General features: G+C 29.7%; 1 protein-coding gene across 1 annotated transcript in view; it reads left to right on the top strand.

The window, feature by feature from the left end:
• Positions 1-17,426: 17,426 nt before the first annotated feature.
• The window catches only part of LOC113370835 (hemicentin-1), a 198,735-nt gene continuing 193,010 nt past the window's right edge, over positions 17,427-23,151 (top strand). The window contains exons 1-2 of the mRNA XM_026611519.1: positions 17,427-17,436; positions 17,959-18,086. Coding sequence (XP_026467304.1) covers positions 17,427-17,436; positions 17,959-18,086 — 138 coding nt within the window. The remainder of the gene's footprint in view (positions 17,437-17,958; positions 18,087-23,151) is intronic.

Here is a 23,151-nt window from a genome sequence, read left to right as displayed (position 1 = left end):
AAAATTTAAGGAACTGTTTGGTATATCCTACGACAGGTTTTTGCATATTCTGATTGAAATCAACTGGTAGCCGTTGGAACCTTGAAGACTTTTTTCATTTCTTCATTCAATTTTTACTTTTTTATGCGTATATAGAAAGCACATAAAACCCTAAATTTTCTTCTTCATTTCACAAAACCCAATTATAATTAAAAATGAGACATTGGATACGGTTGCTCCAATGTTGTAATAGGGGACAGAAAAAAAAATTCAGAAATAAAATCGTAAATAAATATTTGTATGTTTAGAAACTGAAATAAATAAAACTGATTAATTCTATACTGAGACATTAACAAATTGCAATAGTTTTTTTATTTATTTAAGCCTTTGTCCTGGTGGTCATTTAGCCTTTGACTACAATATTTCGAGAATCGGATGTTGGATATATGTATGTTACTTGCTGTAATGTATGTTGTTTCATTTTCGCAGTATATTTACTGCAATTTAAAAAAATACTGATATGCTCTAAGATTATATTAGATATTGGGATGCTGAATGGGATATTTTTCTCCATGATGATTCTAACATAGCTCAACAATCAATTACAAAAGATACGTGCGCTATTTTCCATTTTTATATTAGATGTAACAAAATCACATTTTTGTTTGGATTTTTATTTATAGGTAAAACACAGCATTGCGTGATTGCGTTCAGCTATTATTATTAATAAATATCAAATCGTCATTACCTATTATTTTGAACATATTCTTTGTCATATGGAATAAAACAGGTGACTGAGAGAGCTAATAAACTTAAAATACTCATAACCGAGTAACCGAGAATAGGCCTAGAATTAAATATTCCTCATTAAATTGTGGTACTATCATGTATTTATATTGTTATTTTCTATAATTGACCTTTTGTTTAGTGTATTCTGTTAATTTTATTAAGAAGAGTTATAGAACTATAATTTGTATTAAGACTATAGTTTAAATTCCTTATAGTTATTTATATAACAAAGCCTTTTATCCATTGCGACTTAATAATTACATTCTTTTGGATAAATCATTTTGGTTTATTTAAAGAATATGATTAATACATTTTTTATAAATCAATTTGGTTCATTTGAATAATAATTTTTTTGCAAGAATGGTTGTTATACTTCATACAGAAAATAAAGTACGTATTGCTAATATATTTGATTGTCACACCTTAGTTTTCAACAAATGCAACAGTTTGTAGACGTCGTAGTTCTCAGAACTGTATACACTATTATAGTAGTTTACCTTGGGTTAAGGTGATTTAGGAAGGAGGTCTTAAATGTGTTAGACGTCTTAGAAATTAGTTCCGAATAAAGCTGTTTGCTGCATAATGAGAGTTAGACTTCATAATCAAGGTAAAAGTTATGGTCAACTAGAATAGATTTAGAAGAATAATATATTTTTTGGATATATTTCATGAATATAAAATTCTGCATGATAAGTACACTATTGATATTTTTTCTAAAAAAGCAATTACCTAAGTGTAATAATGAGTATTAAGAGCCAATATTGCTGTAAAATAGACCAATGTTATGGCAAGACTATTACATTCTAGTTTTCATACAAAATGCTACTAAATACTGTCCAACTGCCCTTCTTTTCTGTGCTATCGGGCGTTTTACACATAAAATGAAACTTAATTCATATGTTATCAAGCCATATCTCAAAGATGCAGTTATGATAAAGACTTTTTTTAATTACGGTTAGTGAGTGTTATGGGCCGAATTTGTTGTAAAATAGACCAATGTTGTGGCAAAATATGTTACGTTCCAGTTTAAATATAAAATGCTACTAAATACTGTCAAAATGTCATTATTTGCTGTGCTATCAAGCATTTGACACATATAAAATGCAAATTAACTCATATGTTATCAAGCCTTATCTCAAAGATGCAGCTATAATAACATCGTTTTGTAATTACGGTTAATGAGTGTTATGGGCCGATTTTGCTATAAAATAGACCAATATTATGGCAAAGCTATGTTACGTTCCAGTTTTCATACAAAATGGTACTAAATACTGTCAAAATGCCATGTATTTGCTGTGCGATCAGGCGTTTTACACATAAAATCCAACTTCACTCATATGTTATCAAGCTGTATCTCATAGATGCAGTTATGATAAAGACGTTTTTTAATTACGGTTAGTGAGTGTTGGGCCGATTTTGTTGTTAAATAGACGGATGTTATGGCAAGACTGTATTCCAGTTTTCATACAAAATGGTACTAAATACTATAAAAATGCCATGTATTTGCTGTGCGATCAGGCGTTTTACAAATAAAATACAACTTCACTCGCATGTTATCAAGCCATATCTCCAAGAAGCAGTTATGATAACATTGTTTTTTGACATTTGTGCGCTTTTCAGGTTAGGTTTTTTATATAAAGCGCCTTGTAGCACACAGCAACCACATAGAATTTTGATAGTTTTTAGTGCCATTTTATATGAAAACTGCTACGTAATATAGCCTTGCTATTAGTTTATTTTGCGGCAGAATTGCCTCCTTAGTTTTTAGTTTAAAACTTTGTACTTCATACTGCAAACCACACTATTAACTGTTTCATTACAAATTTCACCCAACTTCTAACTTTAAACCCTTCTTCATATAACCACCACACAATTTTGATTACGAAAAGCGTAATTTTTCTCTAATAATGTAAAATTTGCACCACAAAGAGGTGTATCGCTTTGTCGGTGTTACTCAATTCCCAGGCGTGATAATATGAAACCGTTTCCATACCTTGCCGGAGTTTCCTCCGGTCTGGTCCGGTTAAATGCATCCATCGCCCAGGTATTGTGCGGAACTTCGCTCGGGCAGAAACTAACAAGCGCGTTGCGTATTTGTCTACACCGTCTTGTTTGACTTTGCGAACACCCACTAACAAGGTTTGCAGGCGATCTCCTTTAAGTTCGTATAATTATGGGTTTATACACGTTGTAAAGTTATTATTGAATTAGTCGAACTGTAAAGCTCAGTCAAAGCGTACTCAACTTTTGTTTAATCGCTTCTACAAACCTGTTTTTAATTATGTATTTTGTACTTTATAGTAAATATTTTGAGAATGATTAATGAACATTATTACATTGTTGGTAATGGGTTAGGAAAATATTTAAATGATGTTATAATCAACTTCTATTTATTCAGTATTATTAATTTTAAAAAAATCTGGTGTTTGTTTTGCACATATTATGCTTACAGGATACTGAAAATCGCACTCACTTAGTTTTTAACCATCATATATTTGAATACCTAATACATAACGAGCTCATTAGAAAATGAACTCCTAATATACAAGACAATTATCAAACCAGTTTGGTCATACGGTCTACAACTACGGGGTGCGGCCAGTAATTCAGACATAACTATTCTAGAGAGGTTCTAGAACAATATTTTTAAAAAAATCGTGAATGCTCTAAAATATGTCCCAAACTGGTTAAAATATCAAGATCTCAGAATTCCCACTATATAGAAGAAGAAATTAATCATTACTGCTCCAGATACAAAGCTCGTCTAAGTCGTCATCCAAACCAATTAGCGTGTGACCTGCACAAGCCTTTACCACCAAAGCGTCTCAAAAATAGAATCTGCAATGATTAACTACATCAAAATACATAATGTCTAAGAAGGTGCTATCGCAGGATAGCGATCCTTCTCACGCTGTCAAATAAAATATATACGCAAAGTAGCTAATTGTTCTGTGTGTATAGTTTGCTATGAACAATAAAAGATTTGAATACTTTTATTTAACTATGTTACCAGAATATGTATCATATATATCTGTCGAGTGATTTCAAAGTTCATTTACCATCGTTTCTGATTGATAGTTACCGTATCCTTTTCCTTCGTCCAATTAATATTCGTTAAAATTTCAACTTAACGTTGATAATAAATGTCCATGATAAATCTTATAGAGACTTATTACACTTAACTGCCTATATAATGCCGTGACAAATGGCCTACCTTATCTACATATATCTCACGTCCCGCGGCGGCAATATAATGGAAAATCCTAAAATTTATGCCAGTGATAAAATTAACAATGTATAAATGGTCTACTGTTTTATACAATAATACACTTGTGATTTACTGACAAGTTGGAGAATTGTTTTCTTCAGTATTAGGAATTTGTTGAATATTTAGAGAACACTTGTTTTTCAGAAATAAATAAATAATTGTCTGAGTTTGTAGTCATGATTGTATTTGCTGTGCTTAACATTCCAAGTTCTGCAAATGCGCCAAACACTATATCATTTTCTAATAATTTCGCAATAAATTTCGTTTCTAGTATGATACATTACTAATCCTCGAAGTCGCATCTGTGAAAATCCTGGTGCAGTGGTAACTTCCAGAAATCTGGTGTGTTTCACAATATTATGTTGTCGCAGCGCTTCTGTTTTCTTTGAAAGGATACGATTGTCGTATTTCACAATCTGTCTTATCTAGCGGCGTCTAGTTTGTTCAGAGATTTCGTTCTGTTGTTAATATTGTCCCAGGCTAAGGGGATTTGTGAGCGGGTTAAGGCGCTCGTGAGACTCTGGGAGAGACGAGCGCTGGGAATATGCGATGTAACAGATATACATGATTTTTAGAAAATTTTCCACGGGAAAACTATCATTTATATGTTGATCTTATGAACTAGAAGTTTGGTACATTTCACTATATTGCAATATTGTTTCCCAAAAGAATTTGATCAAAAACAATCAATATACTGAAATACAAGTAAACAACATTATTAACTTCCCGTAGGGTAAGTTATAGTGTAATGGGCTAAAAATCGAAAATGAAAATGTTTGCATATCTTCACGTTTTAGAGGTCTCTGAACATTTTGGCATACCTCAAACAAAATGATTAGTTTTTGACAAAGGCTGGTCCAACCGTTACGGAGATCAGGAGCAAAGAGTGCAGAAAATTGAAAATAGATAGACCCAATTTTTATTGATCGAACAGCAAGTACATAGCATTTTGACAGTATGTGAATACCAACTCATACGATTATAGATCCGTAACATAACATTTTGATGTTACCCAAGCATTGGCATCTGATATCATAATTCCTTCCAAAGTGCATTAAAATATCAAATTTATAATTCTTTACCATCGTAGTACTTTTTATTTTCGCATCGAATATCATTATATCAATTAATCGATGATCGACCTAATTTGCATTTTAAACATGTTTTGTTACATAACTCATTCAATACGAACTTTATTTGGGTCGTGTCATTAGCAAATGTAATACCGTGGACGAGTATTCACATAACAATGATTAAAAACCGGATTATCGTCAAATACGTGCTCGCAAAATCGTGCAATTGTCATGTGATTCAGCAATTAGTGCTAATTACTACGGCCGCTTATGCAGCGATTCACTATAATAATATATAATAACAGGGCCGCTTTGAATATTATGAGAAATTAATGTTGAACGCATGTTTAATAGACATTTTATATCTTTTTAACTATTTACCAAAAAGCGTTTATTTAGAATAAGCATATTTAGTATCATGAAGGATACAATTTTGCTTAATGCGTTGTGAAATAATAGTTAACAATGTGGGCTAGCACAAACTAGTCCTGGAATTGATGGCAACCTCTGTCAGCTCGATATCAAGCAGTATGGTATATATATTACACTTGAGATTATATATCTTATTGAATTGGCATGTAGTAATATTTCATAATACAAAAAATATTGTTAGTGACCTACATTGTTGAAGTTCAGTGGTCAACCTCTAAGATAAAATCAAATTATATATTAAATGCTAATTGAGCTACGTATACATTAATATTTATATTTATTTATATAGTAACGGTATTCTCTAAAACATAAAGCATTTAATTTAACGACATTTAATTAAACCAGCTACTTAAAACAAAATTCTATACAGAAACAACTCTGCAGATTTGGAAGAATCTGACATCTCCCTGAAGATGTCAGATACTTCATATAGTTTTAGTACTTCGTCTTGAAATTACACGCGAAATATTCTACGGCACTGAAATTATGATAGTCGAGATCAATTTCATGTGATGCAAATAATGATATATGCCGTTTATGTGCACTGACATTAATGTCCCATGTTTCGTATTGCGTTTAATTAATTAAAGCGAACCGATGTGATGGCGCTTTTATTTGCCAACGGAAAACAGAAACGCAATACCTGCATGTGTACGAGCAAACTCTTTGATGAGAAATGGAAAATAGTGGTATCGGTTCGATGACGGTGGAATATGGCTAAGTGCCTTTATCATTTATTTCTGCTATTGCGGATTTCATTTTGCTTTATTATCAGAAACATAAATGACCAGTTAAAAGCACTAGAATTAAATAAAATGGTAAATGCAGTTGTATACTGCAAGGGTAAGTTTTTATTTCATATTAGTAAACAATTTTGAATTCGCTAAATACTATAAGCTGCCTGTGTTAAATATATGTTCGTCATATGTAGGAGCCAATTCACTAGTAAAATAGTCCGTGTCATAGCGTTGTTATGGCAATGCCATATTACGCCATTTTTAATATAAAATGGTACTAAAAACGCCCAAAATGCTATGTATTTCGTGTACAGTCTGGCGATTTTTGATATAAAACCTGACCCAGGTCAGATATCAAAAAGGTCTTTATCATTCTAATGAATAAAACAACATTCTTATGTTATTTATTAATTATATAAGTAAGTATAGATTGCTAAATTACTCCAATAAATTTTATTCAACAAAATGGCTAATTTTTCTATCTTTCTCCCATACCACATACTCCCTCAGAAAGCAATCTCATTAATGCAACCGCTCATTTAAAATCACAACCAAACGAATATGAACGAATTTCCGATTTCGTTCAACTAATCGTGGAGCAATCAAGAAAGTTTGCCAATATATTTTGTGCTTTTGACACAGAAGTCGTCCCGTCGGAGGGCGGAGGTAGGAATTGTGTATCGCCCGGGGCCGAAATGAATAATCATTGTTCGGATCGAGATCATTGTGTGCAATAGAAGAGGCTGCCGCGGGCTCGGTCAGGGAGAAACAGTTAAGATTACGCTACTCTATCGTCTCGGAGTCAAGTAAAGGTTTTTGATGTGAGCCCTAGCCCCCGGGACCCAAAAGACGAAAAGACGGCATCGCCAGATCGGAACATATTGTCGAATCGCATTCTGAATCACAAAGAGAATCTGGCGGCAAACTCTTCAAAACGGCTATTATTGTGATTAAAAAGTTAGATTAGAACGATGGCAAGATGGTTTTATGTTGATACTTTTCAATAATGTTAGATTAGGTACTTTTGATTTGAATGACAATAGATAATTTCTATTGATGTTATTATACAAAACTGTTACATTACATTGAAAATTGGCACGAATTCTATTGATATTCTTTTAAATAAATTTGGGTTTACTAAATATGGTTTTAGTTGGATATTCACTAATACATTTCATCTGATAAGTACAAATAAACTATCACTAAAATGTTTGCATCGAGTCATAGAAGCACATTTTAGTATTCAATCTTGAAGCACATTTTGACATTAATATCGACTGAATGATCACAGTAATTCACAAACGTCTAATAAAGTTAAAATAACGTAGCACAGAAGAAACGTTGTTACGTATTTTATGGTTATGTTATTAAAACGTAAATGTTACGTTTCATTATACCCTTCTCTGGTTTCCCTTTAGAGCGAATAAATCTTTCGCCTTTTTTTTTCATTATACCCTTTAAACGTAAATGCATCGTTTTCCTTTATAACGTAACCGTTACGTTACAATGTTTCGTAAATTTAACATTCAAAATGGACGGTGTGATACAACTGTTTCACAAAAGCTGACTATGACTATAATGGACGTTTCATATTGAAGCATCGTTTGACAAGCAAATTATTTCATACTCTTGAAGCATTGATTAAATACATCATTATTTATATGATATGATGTTTTCATCAAATGTATGTTTATCAAATAATAATTAAATTCTACAAGAAAATCATGACCTCAATGATTATTGCAATAATCATAATATACGTATTTGTATACCCCAAGAAATGAATTACTATAGAAAATATATTTACAATATTTGGAATAAATTGATGATGTATAATGTGTAAGTAATAGCTTGCGTCCCTCACACTAATAGTTATTCAAACCACCATAGTTTACAGGTAGAAATATTCATTGACCTTTGTCCATGTTATCGCATCGGCCGTCGAGTAGATTGATTCACCATAATCAAAAAATTATTGTTAGATAGGAATTAAAACCAGATGCACCAACATAGGGCAACTATCGTTATCTTGATACAACTTCACATGGTTTGTTTACCAATCGAAGTTCCTATCTATACAAGGCGGCAATGATGATCTATGGTTGTTGAAATTATGACAACGATTGCAATGCATCCTTCATTTTGTGTCTGCGTTCGGTAGAGACAAAAACTGAGGCGCGTCGACCCGAGCGTCAAAACAATCGGGTCAACGTCGTTGCATGTTGGAGTCTCGAAGAAACAGGACAGTTTTGTGTTGGTGGTACTTATTTATGATTGTGTTTTGGCGCCTTCATAATTGTGTGTGATAAGTGAGTATTGTATTTTTTCGTTGAGTTTAAGCAATGCACTCAACTCTCTGGCAACGTTTATTAAGAATTATTTTTTTTACATAATGTTTGTATAAATATGCAAGGTTTTATCATAGCTCTGTGCTACATCAGTTTTGATGATTTCAAGGTTCAAGGTCAGTAGTTTTTGTTAGGCTTTTATTTTATTTTTTTAGCATATTACACGGTACGTACTCACCGCGTCATCGGACGATTGACTGTAGTTGTTATTATGTAACATTTAGATAAAATATATTTAATTTTATTTAAATTATTTCTCGAATTAATGCACATTAGTAAACACCGCGTTAAAGAAGGGTTGACTGTAGTTGTTATTATGTAACATTTAGATAAAATATATTTAATTTTATTAAAATTATTTCTCGAATTAATGAACATTAATGAACACCGCGTCTTTGGAAGATTGACTGCAGTTGTTATTATGTAACATTTAGATAAAATATATTTAATTTTATTAAAATTATTTCTTGAATTACTGAATCAAATAGATTGCAGTAGAACCTGTTTCTGTGTGCAACTAGAACAGGTTTTATTATATTGACACTCGACGTGCGGACAACAAACTATTAACTTTAAAATTAACATATTTTTAACTTCCCATAGTATTTATTGTAATGGGCCGAAAATCGAAATTGAAAATTTTTACATTTCTCGACGTTTTGAAGGTTTCTGAACATTCTGGCATACCTCAGAAAAAATGGGTGTGTGTTTGTGTGTGTGTATGTATGTATGGATACAAATTTCAAGTCACGTTTTCGGGCGCACGGATCAACCGATTTGAATGGTACAAAAAACATTCGATTCCTATTGCTAAGGAAAAGAGTTGATTAGTTTTTGGCAGAGGCGGGGCCAGCCGTTTCGGAGATACGGAGCAAAGAGTGCAAAAAATAGAAATTGAGTTTTTGACAGAACGGAGTATCCGATTTGAATGATTTAAAAAACATTCAATTAGTAATGATTGGGAGAAGTGTTTATTTGTTTTTGGCAAAGGCAGGCGCAGCCATTTCGAAGATACGGAGCTAAATGTGTAAAAAATTGCAGTTTTTTTTAAGAAATAAGCGTCCGATTTAAATGATTCAAAGAACTTTCTGCTTGTTTTAACAAAATAATTAATTTTGGAAAAAAAATTTTTGTTTCAACTGTTTTTTTTTCGAAAAAATTTTTTTTGTATATCGAAAATAATACAGATTTTATTTTTAATTTTGACTATAGTTCTAATATACTTTAAACAAATAATTTCAACTTTGCAATTCAGTTTATATATTTCTTATAAATATTAGACAATGTTACAATATTAATAACAATCTATTTGAAAACATTCAGTATTCCTCGAACATTTCATTACGGTACGGGAAGTTCCAGCAATTTGCCTTAAGGCACGATACCATACACCCCACTAGTTATTACTAGTTTTGAAATTATTAATTTAATTTAACAAGCTAAGATCAATTTTTCATTCAGAATCATTTCATGTATTCAAACGGTGCCTATTTCACAATAGACAATTCCATCACAGAAGATACTTGCTCATCAGTATGTAAACTTCCCGTGTTTGCACAAGCAAACACAAAACGGACAGTGCAAAATCCGAATTGACAATTTAGTTCCCTTCAATCGGACAATCTATAACAACAAACAAAGACCTTACTGGGATTTCAACGGATTTTGTATGTTTACATAAACTACAGTATGCGATACAAGGATACAACCGAATTATATAGATTTCGTAAAGGTACAGATTATAGATTGTATATTATAGCTGTGTTTTATTTGTATTTACTTGATAGCAATAACGAACGACAATCTATATCTCTAATGATTTTCTGGAATTTAAAGTTTGTATCGAATGCTTGAGAAACAAAACAATATTCATATAAGAAATGACAATGGTAGTGATATAAGATTATCCCTCGATACATTTCTAATATTTTTTTCTCGGTGATCGATAAGCAGTATTTTTTCCTATAATACCTTTATTTGCGTATAAATTGTATCAAAATTGTATATACGATCATCTGACGAATTGGAGCATGTGAACAAACGAAAGCATTGTTTGGGATAAATCTGTGACGGATTTAAAACTTCTTAGGTATTTTCTAGTTCCATTATTTTATCCCTGCCGTATTTTCTTTTTTATATTTTTAGCGATCGTAGGTGTGTTTGAAGAGAACGAATGATGAAAAATATCGGGCGAGGGCCCTAAGGGAATATATAACTCTGTTGCCTCTTGAAATAGTCATATGAGCATTGAAATATTTACATAATGCGCTAAGCGGAATGCTTTTCTTTTATAAAAAGGTGCTTAAATCTGCTTAAAGTTTCAGGATTTTCTACAGATACATACGCACACATTATATCTATAAATATAAACATAATAGATACATACATACAGACATACATACAACTGTAATTGAAATATATTTCCATGTTATGAATTCAACATTAAACTTATACTTGACAGTACAAATATTCGCTGCTTGATCAATAACTTTTGTTGACGAAAAACAATATTTATTTCAACATTATGGTTGCTAATTTAAAAACTTTATTTCAAATTCAAATTCGACATTGGAAATATTTTTCATCGTACATATTCATGTTACAGTAATATCTTTTAATCTCAAAATCTGACATTGGTTATCTTACAATTTTACTTGTTGTCCATTTTTCGACTGCTATAGAACTAATATATGATAAAAATAAAAATAATGCTATTTTTGAATTATAATTATTACAAGAACAGTATCAACTTATCTAGGTTAAAGATTTTTAAAAATGTTGTATCAACTGCTGATAAATCGCAGAAAGTATATTCTTTTTTATTCATATTACAAAAAATTATTTCAATTTATATATTTTTTACTGATTCTTCCAAAATATATCTCAATGTCATAAAATAGAAGGTTAATAGTATTTTGAGCATATTATTCAATTAAGCTACTTTTGAAGTTGACGATTTTAAAATTCACAGATCATAACGTTTCTTACTAAGCCTGTCACAATAAATGTCAATTTTTTATGTTATTATTATTTTTATGTTTTCATTATTTTTATATTTTTTAATTTTTATATTTTTAATTATGTTTTTAATATTATTAGCTGCGTTCACTCAGAGCATTTAGCCATATACAAAATATTTATTTTTGAATTTTATCATATTAGCCTAATCCAGTCAGAGAACATTTGTGCATTATAAATGTATCATATTTTTATATTTCATCATCGTTAAATATTTAATCTATGTTTGAATTCTTCAATTCAATGAAAATAATTGATTTATATTTTATTATGTTTAGCGAGTTTTTTGTCCCTTGTTTAACGCGGATTTGTAATAATTTCTCATAGTAACTTTTTCTTTGTTAAATCTTGTTTTCATATAGCACTCTTTTCTTATTCGGCACTCCCCGCGTTTTCGGAGGGTTAACTGTGGTTGTTCTTATATAACATGTAGATAATATATCTTTTTCTATTTATATTGGGTGTAATAATATTACAATTATCTTTCTATTAAATTTATCAAATAAATTACAGTAACATTTTTGTGCTTTCCTTTCCATAAATGAATTGTATGTATGAAATATAAAAACTGTTTCATAATCTCCTATACTAGACGTCCCTGTCTGACTGAGAAATGAAAATCAATAAATCAATAACAAAAACTATAATATTATTAAAAAAAATTAAAAGTATATCATTCAGAGTATTATCATGCAGACTGGCAGTGCCTATTTAACTATAGACAATTACATTACTTACGACATAGAACATTTGTATCTTCAATTATCATCATATTAAAATACCAAGCCATAGATGGTTTGTGCATTAATTATCCATTTACTTCAGCATCTTCAAAAGTGTTTCAACAGCGCAAAAGATTAAAAATTTGCTACACTGCAAAGCTTAAGTATTTTTTTGAAAAATAAGCGATACAGACGACTTATTCGCCGTTCCGTCCGTTTTGCGATGGTGACATCTGTTAGTTGTGAAAAAGATAGTTTTTTTTTACCCTTAGCGTACGTCTTTCTTTGGCTCCTCCGGCTCTTTTCATTTTGTGCTTTTATTGTCTCTTGGCAAGGGATGCGATGTCGACACAAGCAAGCTCCTTCCTTCGTCTTTATATCGTTTGGGAAATGGAAAAGAAATCTATCAGACTAGACTGGAAATGTTCTGCTACTTCTTCAAAAACTGCTTTGGACGAACTTTTAAATGCTCCAAAATAATATATATTATAGTTAACAGTAAACACTTTTTATAATTGTACTGGTAATAGCATAGAAAGAACATTTATTTTTGAAGAACAATTACGAACTACTAAATTTCAAAAATTCTCATTTATATTATTAACTTCCCGTATGGCAAGTTATAGTAATCGCAAAAAAATAGTAAATGAAAATTTTTTATATATCTTTACGTTTCAAAGGTTTCTGAACATTTTGGCATACCTTAGAAAAAATGGATGTATGTATGTGTATGTGTATGTGTGTGTATGTCTGTGTGCGGATACAAATTTTCGTCGACGATTACGGGAACACCGATCAACCGATTTAGATATTTTAAAAGACATTCGATTTGTATTGATAAGAAAACGTGCTGATTAGTTTTTGGCGGGGGCAGGTCTAGCCGTTCCGAAGATACGGGGCAAAAAGTGCCAAAAACGGTAACTCAGTTTTTAAGAGAACGGAGCGTCCGATTTTAATAATTTAGAAAACATTTTACTTGTATTGATAAGATGAACATGTGGTTATTTTTGGGAAGGCAGTTCCAGCGGTTATGGACTCTCAATAAAAATAAGTTTAAAAAATGGCATTTGACAGTCAAAAATGTTTATTAGACATATGAACATCAAATTATCAAATATTTTATAGAGATTTTAATAATGTGTACACATTTTGTATAATTTATTTTGGGTTCAGTATAACTATATTCTATATAACAGTTTGTACTAAGATTTTTAATTACGGTACAGGAAGTTCCAGCAATTTGCCTTAAGGCACGATGCCATAGACCCCACTAGTGTTTTATTACTTAAAATTGCTCTTACTCAGCTATTACTGACATGACCCTGTCCTAGCATCTACAATTATGTTTTTTTTTGTAATGTTGAATTTCAATAGATATCATTATATTAACCCCTACCACTCGGCACTGATTTAAATATAATCTACTAACAACTAGGTGCCGCATTCTGACGAAAACGTACCTGCTCTAAACTTGATACAATTGTGCATATTATGCAATTTGTTTGAGATTGATGAAAGTGTGGACATTAAAGAACTTACATTTACAAAAATTTCGAAATTTATTTTTTGCATTAAGTTGAAGTTCAAAATAATTTTCAAGAGGCACAGCTATTGGTACCAATATTGTTTTGATTAATTAGCGTCGTGTCAGTTTTTCTATCATTCCTCAGTATTCTTATTGATAGGTAGGTCCAGGTGATTAATTTTTGGCGAAGGTCGAGCCATTTCGAAGATACAGAGCTAAATGTGCAAAAAATGATAGTTTTTGAGAGAACTAAGCGCCCGATTTAAATGAATGAATTGCTTTTGAATCAAAAAAAATTGTGTCAATCTTTTGTTTTTTTTTCAGAATTTTTTTTTCAGAATATTAAAAATAATTCAGTTTTTAATTTTAATTTTGACTAAAGTTCTAATATACTTTAAACAAATAATTTCAACATTACAATTCAGTTCATATAACTCCTATAAATATTAGACAATGTTACATTGTGTATAATAATCTATTTGAAAACATTTATTATTCCTCGAACATTTTGTTACAGTACGGGAAGTTCCAGCAATTTGCTTTAAGGGACGATGCCATACGCCGCTAGTTGTACTTAAATGATTGATGGAAGAAACTGATGGTGTAAATAAAATTTTACTTTTGATATTCCTGGCAGGCCTAAGAAAAAAATTAAATGGCCATTCTCATCCATGATCTATTCTATTCGACGCTTCAATACGAACTGAATTATTGTGTATACAAACTATCGTGTGAAAATTATTGAACAATAAATTTTATCATGTTTTTTTCAAATATATCATATATTAATTATAATTGATGATATCAAGCATATAAGTTTGCAATGAATATTACTAATTGTTGTATTTGTTAATTTTATTGTAAATCAAGTGTTTAATAAAAAATTCTTACAATGATAACTTTGTTTTTCAAGTTATATCGAATGCAGCACTTTGCATAGAGTCACATTTAAGTTTTCATTATCTTTATCTTTATGCATTTTATATTTTAAAATTAATGCTATATTATAAAAGAATTCAGTACAAAGATACAAACAGAAATAATTTAGATTTCATTTTAAATTAAAATACACAGTTACAAAGTGACCGAGTTCTTGTTACCGATTATTATTAAAAATGCCGCATGTGATGCAATTTATGTTACAAAGAGTATGAAATAGTTTCCCGAGCAAAGATATTTTATTTACACAGTGAAAAGTAAAAATGCGAATGTTATTTTCCAGGCAACGAAAAATAGTATTTTCATCTGTATGTTTTTTTAACAGAAGAGATTATTTTATGCAAAATATCTTTTTCTGTTATTTCTGTACGTTTTGTCGAGAAGTTGCTCTACTAGCGCAGGCAGATAATAAAATAAATGTCAGTTTTCATTCTGTATGTGTATAAACATAACTCTTATAACTGGGCATATGCGGTTCTAATATGAATTCTAGAAAATGGAAAAATGTCGGGTGATATCTAGTATTTCTTTTGAATGAAATTTTGTAATTATATTTAGGAATGGTTCCAAAACATCGTGCTTGAGAAAAATTGCTGAAACTTACCGTAACATAATTTATAACTTTTTTGAAAATTTTGATATTTTTCTAACATTTTTGAAAATGTTTGAGACCTATTCATTATCGATTGATATAAATTACACCTGATTTTTTAAGCTTTTACTACTAATAATACTACTACTACTAATAATTCAAATTAATGCTCCCGGAAACGCCTACAAAAAATTACATCCATACACACATTCATACTATATACACATCCATACACATACATACATACACACACATACATACACACATACACATATAAATTTTTTCTAAGGTTTGCCAAAACGTTCAGAAACCTCTAAAACGTAAAAATATGCAAAAATAATCATTTGTATTTTTGGACAAATACTATAACTTACAGATTTAACAATTATTAAGTAACAGTTAATATCATACTCTCATTTTATTAAAAATGAATCTGACAGACACAAAATATTTCTCAAGAAAATTTTCTTGAATTGACAATGGAAAGCCTAGGTTTATTTTGGAAGCAGGTTCGAAATACCATTTTGCACTGTACTATTATATTACTTGGAATTGTTGCAGATAAAATAGTACTATAATTTCGAAATTTTTGAAGTATTTTAGCAATACTTCCAAGATTTACTATTTTGGCATTGGACAACTGAAATTAAAATAAATAAAAAAAATATATGAGAACTTACACCTGTTCTATATATTCTCCTATATATAATTTTCATATTTACTTTAACGCAATGTGTTCAGCTGTGCATAATTAAAATTTCAAATGTTCTGAATGCAACAATAATAAATTATAATGTTTCCTAAATATTATGATTTATTCACTCGCTATTTTCCGAATAAATTTTCATGTTTATATAAGCGAGTATTATCCATATAATTGTTACTGAATACTGTTAATGTAAAGGCTAAACAAATATGAAATACAAATTTTCATTATTTGCTCTATGATATATTGTTAATTGACGAAAACTGAACATTTTGGAGGTATTATAACTAAAAACAAGTTTATATACATTTTACAATAAATTTCTACAATTTGATAGTATACTTTAAGAACCGACGCTGGAAGAATTTACAATGCAATCTTTGCGTTATTAATTTGCAGCCATACAAGTAACATAACTTCTTATGGATATATGAAAAACATAATAAATAATTAAAAGAATTGATTTTTCTTTGCTTTTTTATATAGTAATTTTTATACCTGTCTTGAAATTGACAACAAATGAAACTGTAGGATTAAAAAATGACTTCTAATAAAACTAAATCTTCTTACAATTATCAGACATTTTGAAAAATTCACATATATTAATGTAACATGATTTTTTTTCAATATTGCCCTGGTAGTTTTTTGACGCAGTTCTTTGAAAAGTTAATTTAGATGGTCCTTGAGGCGGCTTTTGTAATTGTCTCAATGTGCTAGTCTTTCATCAGTTATTGTGTTCATATCACAATTTGTCACTTGTGATTTTTATAATTTCTCTTAGCAATTAACTTTAGCCTCTTTCAATTTTTATCACTTTTGATTTGGAAGTTGATCTTTATAGGTGTATCTGAAAGCTAGTTAAAAATTTATGCTAGGAGTTAATCTATAATTATTCGGCCATGAATGTGATTATAAAATTAGCAAATAGACAGAGGAATCATAAAAAAGTAGAAACTATAACTATAAGAAAAATTCTGGATGCCCATTACATCATCGTCCATAATTGATAAATAATAATTAAATAATATATTCAGAATACTACAAATATTTTAATACTACAAAATGCATATAAACCTGCCTTTAATGTAAATCAAGCTTATATTTTGACATTTTTGTTATGTAATATTTCATATGAATGCAGGCTGTCTGGGTTGTTAAAATGTTGTTGTTCCTTTCGTCAAATCGTCAATATGTATCTAAAGAATTTATTCAGTTTTTAAATTTTACATTAATTTTTACATGAAATTTATGATATTAACAAAAATCAATTTACAGTGAATCAATATCAAGATTATGGTATGTGGTCTGGTGATAATTTTTTTTTTACCAAACAAATGTCTTATAGTTTCTCAGTTAATGGATAAATCCAGTTTTACAATTGGATTTGCTAAAATCCTCTAAAAGGTTCAATTAGTGCAAATCTGCGATTTCTAAAATATATAACCGAATTGTCACTATCGTTCAGACCGAAAAGCACGTTCTGCATTTAATGTTTGCATTGCTAAATGTTATCATAAAACATGTGTGATATTTGCTGAATGGCTTATGTCAATAAGTATTAAAATGGATTTGAACTAATAGTTTTGATATTTGCTCTCATAATATTGCATTTATTATAAATAAACGCATTAGTGGAATCCGTGATATGTCGGATACTGCACATGCAATTCGAACACCTAACAAAATTGCAACAATAATTTCTCTAGGATTCTATTCATAAATAGTAATTGTTTTTAATTCGGATATTAGATTACCTTGTATATATAAATAAAATATTCATATGTGATTTTTTTACATAAGCAGTTAATAATTTTATTATATTTGTTACAGGATTGCAAGCCCTTCAAAGATTTGAAAAGCAACCTTCATATACTGAAGTCAATCCTGGTCAAGATGCATTACTTACGTGTAAAGTTCTCAATCGCAGAGGATCTTGTTCCTGGCAAAAAGATAATAAGGTAAGATTTTTTATATTTTGTGTTTTATATATTATAATTTGATTGACTGGTTCATATTTGACTCACAAAATAATGACTGCTTTATCTATATTAGATTATAATGATCGAAATTATGCTCTGAAGGGCAAAAATATTTCCAATTATCCTGATCTGATCACATATTCCAATTGGAACTTACACATCTATTGTAAAAAAATAAAAAAACGAATTTTAGACGATGTGCTTACTAGAGCTAATATTTCTAGTAGCTCAGTTTTCAAAATCTCAATTAATTTCTAAAATGTGTGAATTTTAACTTGGCTTATATTTTCAAAGGCTGAGGTGAACATTTTGTTCTGTTCCTATAATTTCAGTTACATAAACATTTCTATCGATTTGATGTTTGTTAATTATCTACTAATTTTTTTTATATTTGGTATAATTTCACAAGGTAAATTGTCATATGCTCTCAGTATCATTTTCTAATTTTTCAAACATTTTTTTGCTATTCATTTTCTTGCACTTCTGAATTTGGCCACTTACTTTATTTTTTAACTTAAATCGTTTTATTTAGTTACCTAAGTTGAATTTATTTTCAGCTGGCAATTAATTTTTATAATTTTACATTTTCACATTAATTTTTATCTACTTTATTTCTTAATTTTTCATGTTATTAACTTCCCGAAAGAGAAAACTTTTCTAGACAATGCGATTTGTTAATTCCATGAATTTTTCGACGTTTTAGGTCATTCTGAATCGTTTAAGATCAAAAATCGAAAAGGAGTGAAAAATAAAATTAATTATCAGAGTTCTTATTGTCGTTACTACTTGCCCCAGTAAATGTTGCAACTAGACCCAAATATAACATCGCACTTTTCCTAGAAAATAATTAATTGTGGAATAATGAACAGTAGATATAGAAGTATTTTTACATGACTTTGTAGAGGGATATCTGAATCATTAAACTTAATTTCGAAGCAATATAATCCATTTATCTCAAAATATTCAATTTAACAAAAAAAAGTAACAAGTTTCTAGCTCCTATGTACATGATTATATACACTGTAATCACCTCAGCATATATTATATTTTTAATGACGTGTATTACAGGAAACAATTTTTTGTTCACTTCTAAATTAAATTGTTTATTTATACTATCTATATCATCTTTCTTTACGTCGCCATTGTGGTTAAAAATAAGTATATGACAATCATAAACATAAAAAAGTCATTTTTAAATATTTCTAAAGATTCAATTTCCATGCTTTGTTCTAGTAAACCGTAGCAATTTAACATCCAATAAAAACTGTATTTTCATACACATTCCATTTTTCGCAGAAAATAATCATATACAGTAATCTATTTTCCATTTAACTTCAAAGCATTTGAATGCGCATTGAAAAATTAATTAACATGTAAAATTAAATTAAAATCTAGCGTTGTACCACACATTTCTGTGCCGTCAAACCTTCGTTAATGAAAACAGCGAGCATTGTGCTGCAATTGTATTGCATTGCTTTAGAAATAACATTTAGATTTGTTCGTTAGAGTATTCATGGTATGAACACCGAATGGAATTGTAAATAGCGTTTAATATATAGTTGAAATTTGGGCAAATCGAGAACACTGCGGAGGAAAATTACTGAAATTATTTACAACTGCATTACTGTCGCTTATGACATCATAAAATAGATCATGGTAAATAATTAAAACATGAGCAGTTCATTTTAAAAGTATGTAAGAATTGTTGAAAGATTAGTGCTTTGACTTGTTTTATCGGATACACTAGCTGACCGAATTCTTCAATAGCTTAATTAATAACTTCTCGTAGGGTAAGTTATTGTATCTTCAGCTTTCGAAAATTTCTGGACATTTTGGCATACCTTAGAAAAAATCTATATGTGTGTGTGTATATATAGATACAATTAACACTTACGGGACGGCACCGATTTCAAAACAATTTACCAGCTGTAAACTTGAGTGTATGTTATGGAATTTGTTCGATACAAATTTGTGGTCATTGAAGGACATACGTTTACAATATTAATTTATTTTTGATCGTTTTATAAAGAATGATGACGTTCAAAACAATTTCCAAAATGCATTGCTGGTTTATTTTGATATGTTTTACAATACAATGTTGTTCGCCGCCTTTGTTCTGATGCTTTTCTGTCAGAACAGACAATACAATCCCTTTTTCTTTCTCTCGCATTTAGAATATGCCACTGATTAGTCAGTATATTTGTTCATTTTTGTGTTGCCATAATAGTTTGTTTTTTCTATCATATTGTCTAATAATTTATTTATAAAATATAAAGTAAAATAATTTATTGGATGTCTTATATACTTGGTATTTGTAGTCGGCGTATTTGTTGATGTATGTCAAACTCGATTCTTTAAGGAGAATCGGCACATTCGTTAATGTCTTTCCGCTCTTCATTTAATTTATCTAACTTTTTCTTCTTTTTGTTGGTTGGATAATATCATCACGTTCATCACTATCTTCGGTGCGAATAGTAATTTCGTAAAATTTGTCTGTATGAATGTCTATTTGAAACTCATCTTCACTACTGCCTAATTCACAAAATTTACCAGTCGTTTTGCCATATTTAAAAGCGCTCGGTCGTTTTAAATATTAAAAAAAAAGACTACAGCAAAGAAAAAGGCTAAAAATACTACTAAAATAACTTAAAATTATTTTCAAAATACAATACTCTTTATCACTGCTATATGTAATTTATTCAACTTTTCGATGCAAACTGAGTCATTGTTTACAAAATAGCCTGTGCCTCGCAGAGTTTGTTTGTCCACTCAGGTGGACAGCCGTCCTCAAAGTGTTAAGTTCTGTTTATTCATATTTCATGTAAACTTATATAAACGTCATCGTCCAATTTAAAAATTTCTATATTTTGTTTATAAAAAACATTTAATATTCCTCCAATATTTCATTACGGTGCAAAATGTTCCAGCGATCTGCCTTAAAGCATGATACCATACACAACTAGTTTTTTTTATAACGTGAAATGTAGACATCAACTTTAAATAAATAATCGATAATCAGCACAAAGCTATTATTATGCCAATTGGGACCTACGGAATACAACTACGAAGATCAGCTTCCAAATCAAAGATGATGAAAATGCCAAAATATATCACTAAAAATTTATATATATATATATATATATATATATATATATATAGATACAATGTTTCGCGTATTTGGTATTTCCTGTAAAAGCACTATTAAGTAAACTTCTAATTTATTTACAATTATAAATCAAACAAAACCAACACAGAACGTATAACTAAAACACTACAACTACACCAGGAAAACTAATTATAATGACTTCCACACACCCAAGCTTCAGAACTCGACTTGACTTATTTGTCTTGGTAGTTAAACAAACATTTATTTGCACAATATCAGATCGTTCTAGTTTACATTACGATTTTAATGCATTGATACACGTAACAACCATATCATATATAAACTGTCTTTCCGATTTCCAACCGTGAGCGAATCAAGTTGTTCAGGTGTAGTCATTGTGCAAATCTATAAAGGGTTGTATGGCTTTCGTGCACGGTCTCATAGGAGGGTAGCGGGTAGAAAATTGATATTTTCAATATTTTTATTGAAGGAATTAATCACACTACATTTTGCAATATGCAGAAAACTACACTGACTTCAATTCTCTCACTGAAGACAATATACGAGTTTCAGATTAAATGATATTTAGATTAGAAATGCAGGAAGTCTACATGTAAAATAAATACATCTATATATCTTACTTAACATAAAGAATGGATTTTTCCATACAATCACGATATAATAGATATTTATACATTTATTTCATTCCGTATTTAAAGAGTTAAAAAAAATTTGGATAATGACTAATGACTATCTTTTCATCGCTTTGTAAATATATCGTTGAATAAAACTAAAAAAGAGTGCACAAGATGGCATTCAAGTAAAAATGAATACATCATATAACAATTTTCAATAAAGTTTATTAGTAATATGGTAACACTCGTGATGCACACATTTATTAGTGTCGACCATTAAACACATTTATATAATAATGAATTATAAATTATTTATTTATAATAGCATTAAAAATTTACATGGTTCTTATAATGATTATTTCATAAAGTCTGCACATGTATATTGGTGAATACTTTTATATTGGTAAAAAAAATATAAATTGTATTTTTAAGCAAAATTAATTTTTGTTTTCTTAATTCAGATATGTAGGGTGTAGGTTATATATATAGGTTAAAGCAAATAATGAAGGGGTAATAGACTTATATATAAATGTAGGAACTGATGGTCTTAGGTATCGTACGGTATGATTAGATAGGTAATAATTAGATTTAAGACCTTTAACGTATTGTAATAGATCTTGAGTACTTTTATATAAAAAAGAGTGCGCGTAAGGTTCATACACGATTGAAGTAAAGCTTATTTGCTACTGTTCAAGATGGCATTTAAGTAAAAATGATTAAATCATATAACAATTTTGAATAATGTTTCTTAGTAATATGGTAACACTCGTAATTCACATATTTATTAGTGTCAACCATTATACACATATATATATAATGTGTATAAGTATGGCTTTATACTTCAAATATGACATGATCGGTTTGTCATTGCAATTAGCATTTAGAAATGAACCTTCATTAGGGAAATGAAGTAATTGCTGATTAATAACTTTTATAATACTATATAAATATCAGTTATTATATTCATTAATCTAGAATTAATAAAAACGTAGTAATCATTGAGTAATTTTAAATTTTATGAGTAGATTGTTCATTTTTAGAAGTATATATTATGAATCAAACAGCAGTAATATTAGAGTTACTCTAATCATTTATATGCAGAGATGTTCAGGAAGTGTTATTTTTACTTAGAAACATTACTAGGATCTATAGTATTATTAAAATGACGAAAATCTCGTAAGACGTAATCCTTTACCCCTTAGCTCTACGTCTTGCACTTTGGGGTTGCAGTAGCTACTTTATTAGACATATCCGCGAATAGAAAGATCTATTTATCTGTCAGTTAGCAGTCAGCTCAGGAGCG

Source organism: Ctenocephalides felis, unplaced genomic scaffold, assembly GCF_003426905.1.
Source record: "Ctenocephalides felis isolate EL2017-DRISC unplaced genomic scaffold, ASM342690v1 CF-g0.4_SCAFFOLD_01492, whole genome shotgun sequence".
Lineage (NCBI taxonomy): Eukaryota > Metazoa > Arthropoda > Insecta > Siphonaptera > Pulicidae > Ctenocephalides > Ctenocephalides felis.
This window is presented reverse-complemented; position numbering and strand designations above follow the sequence as displayed.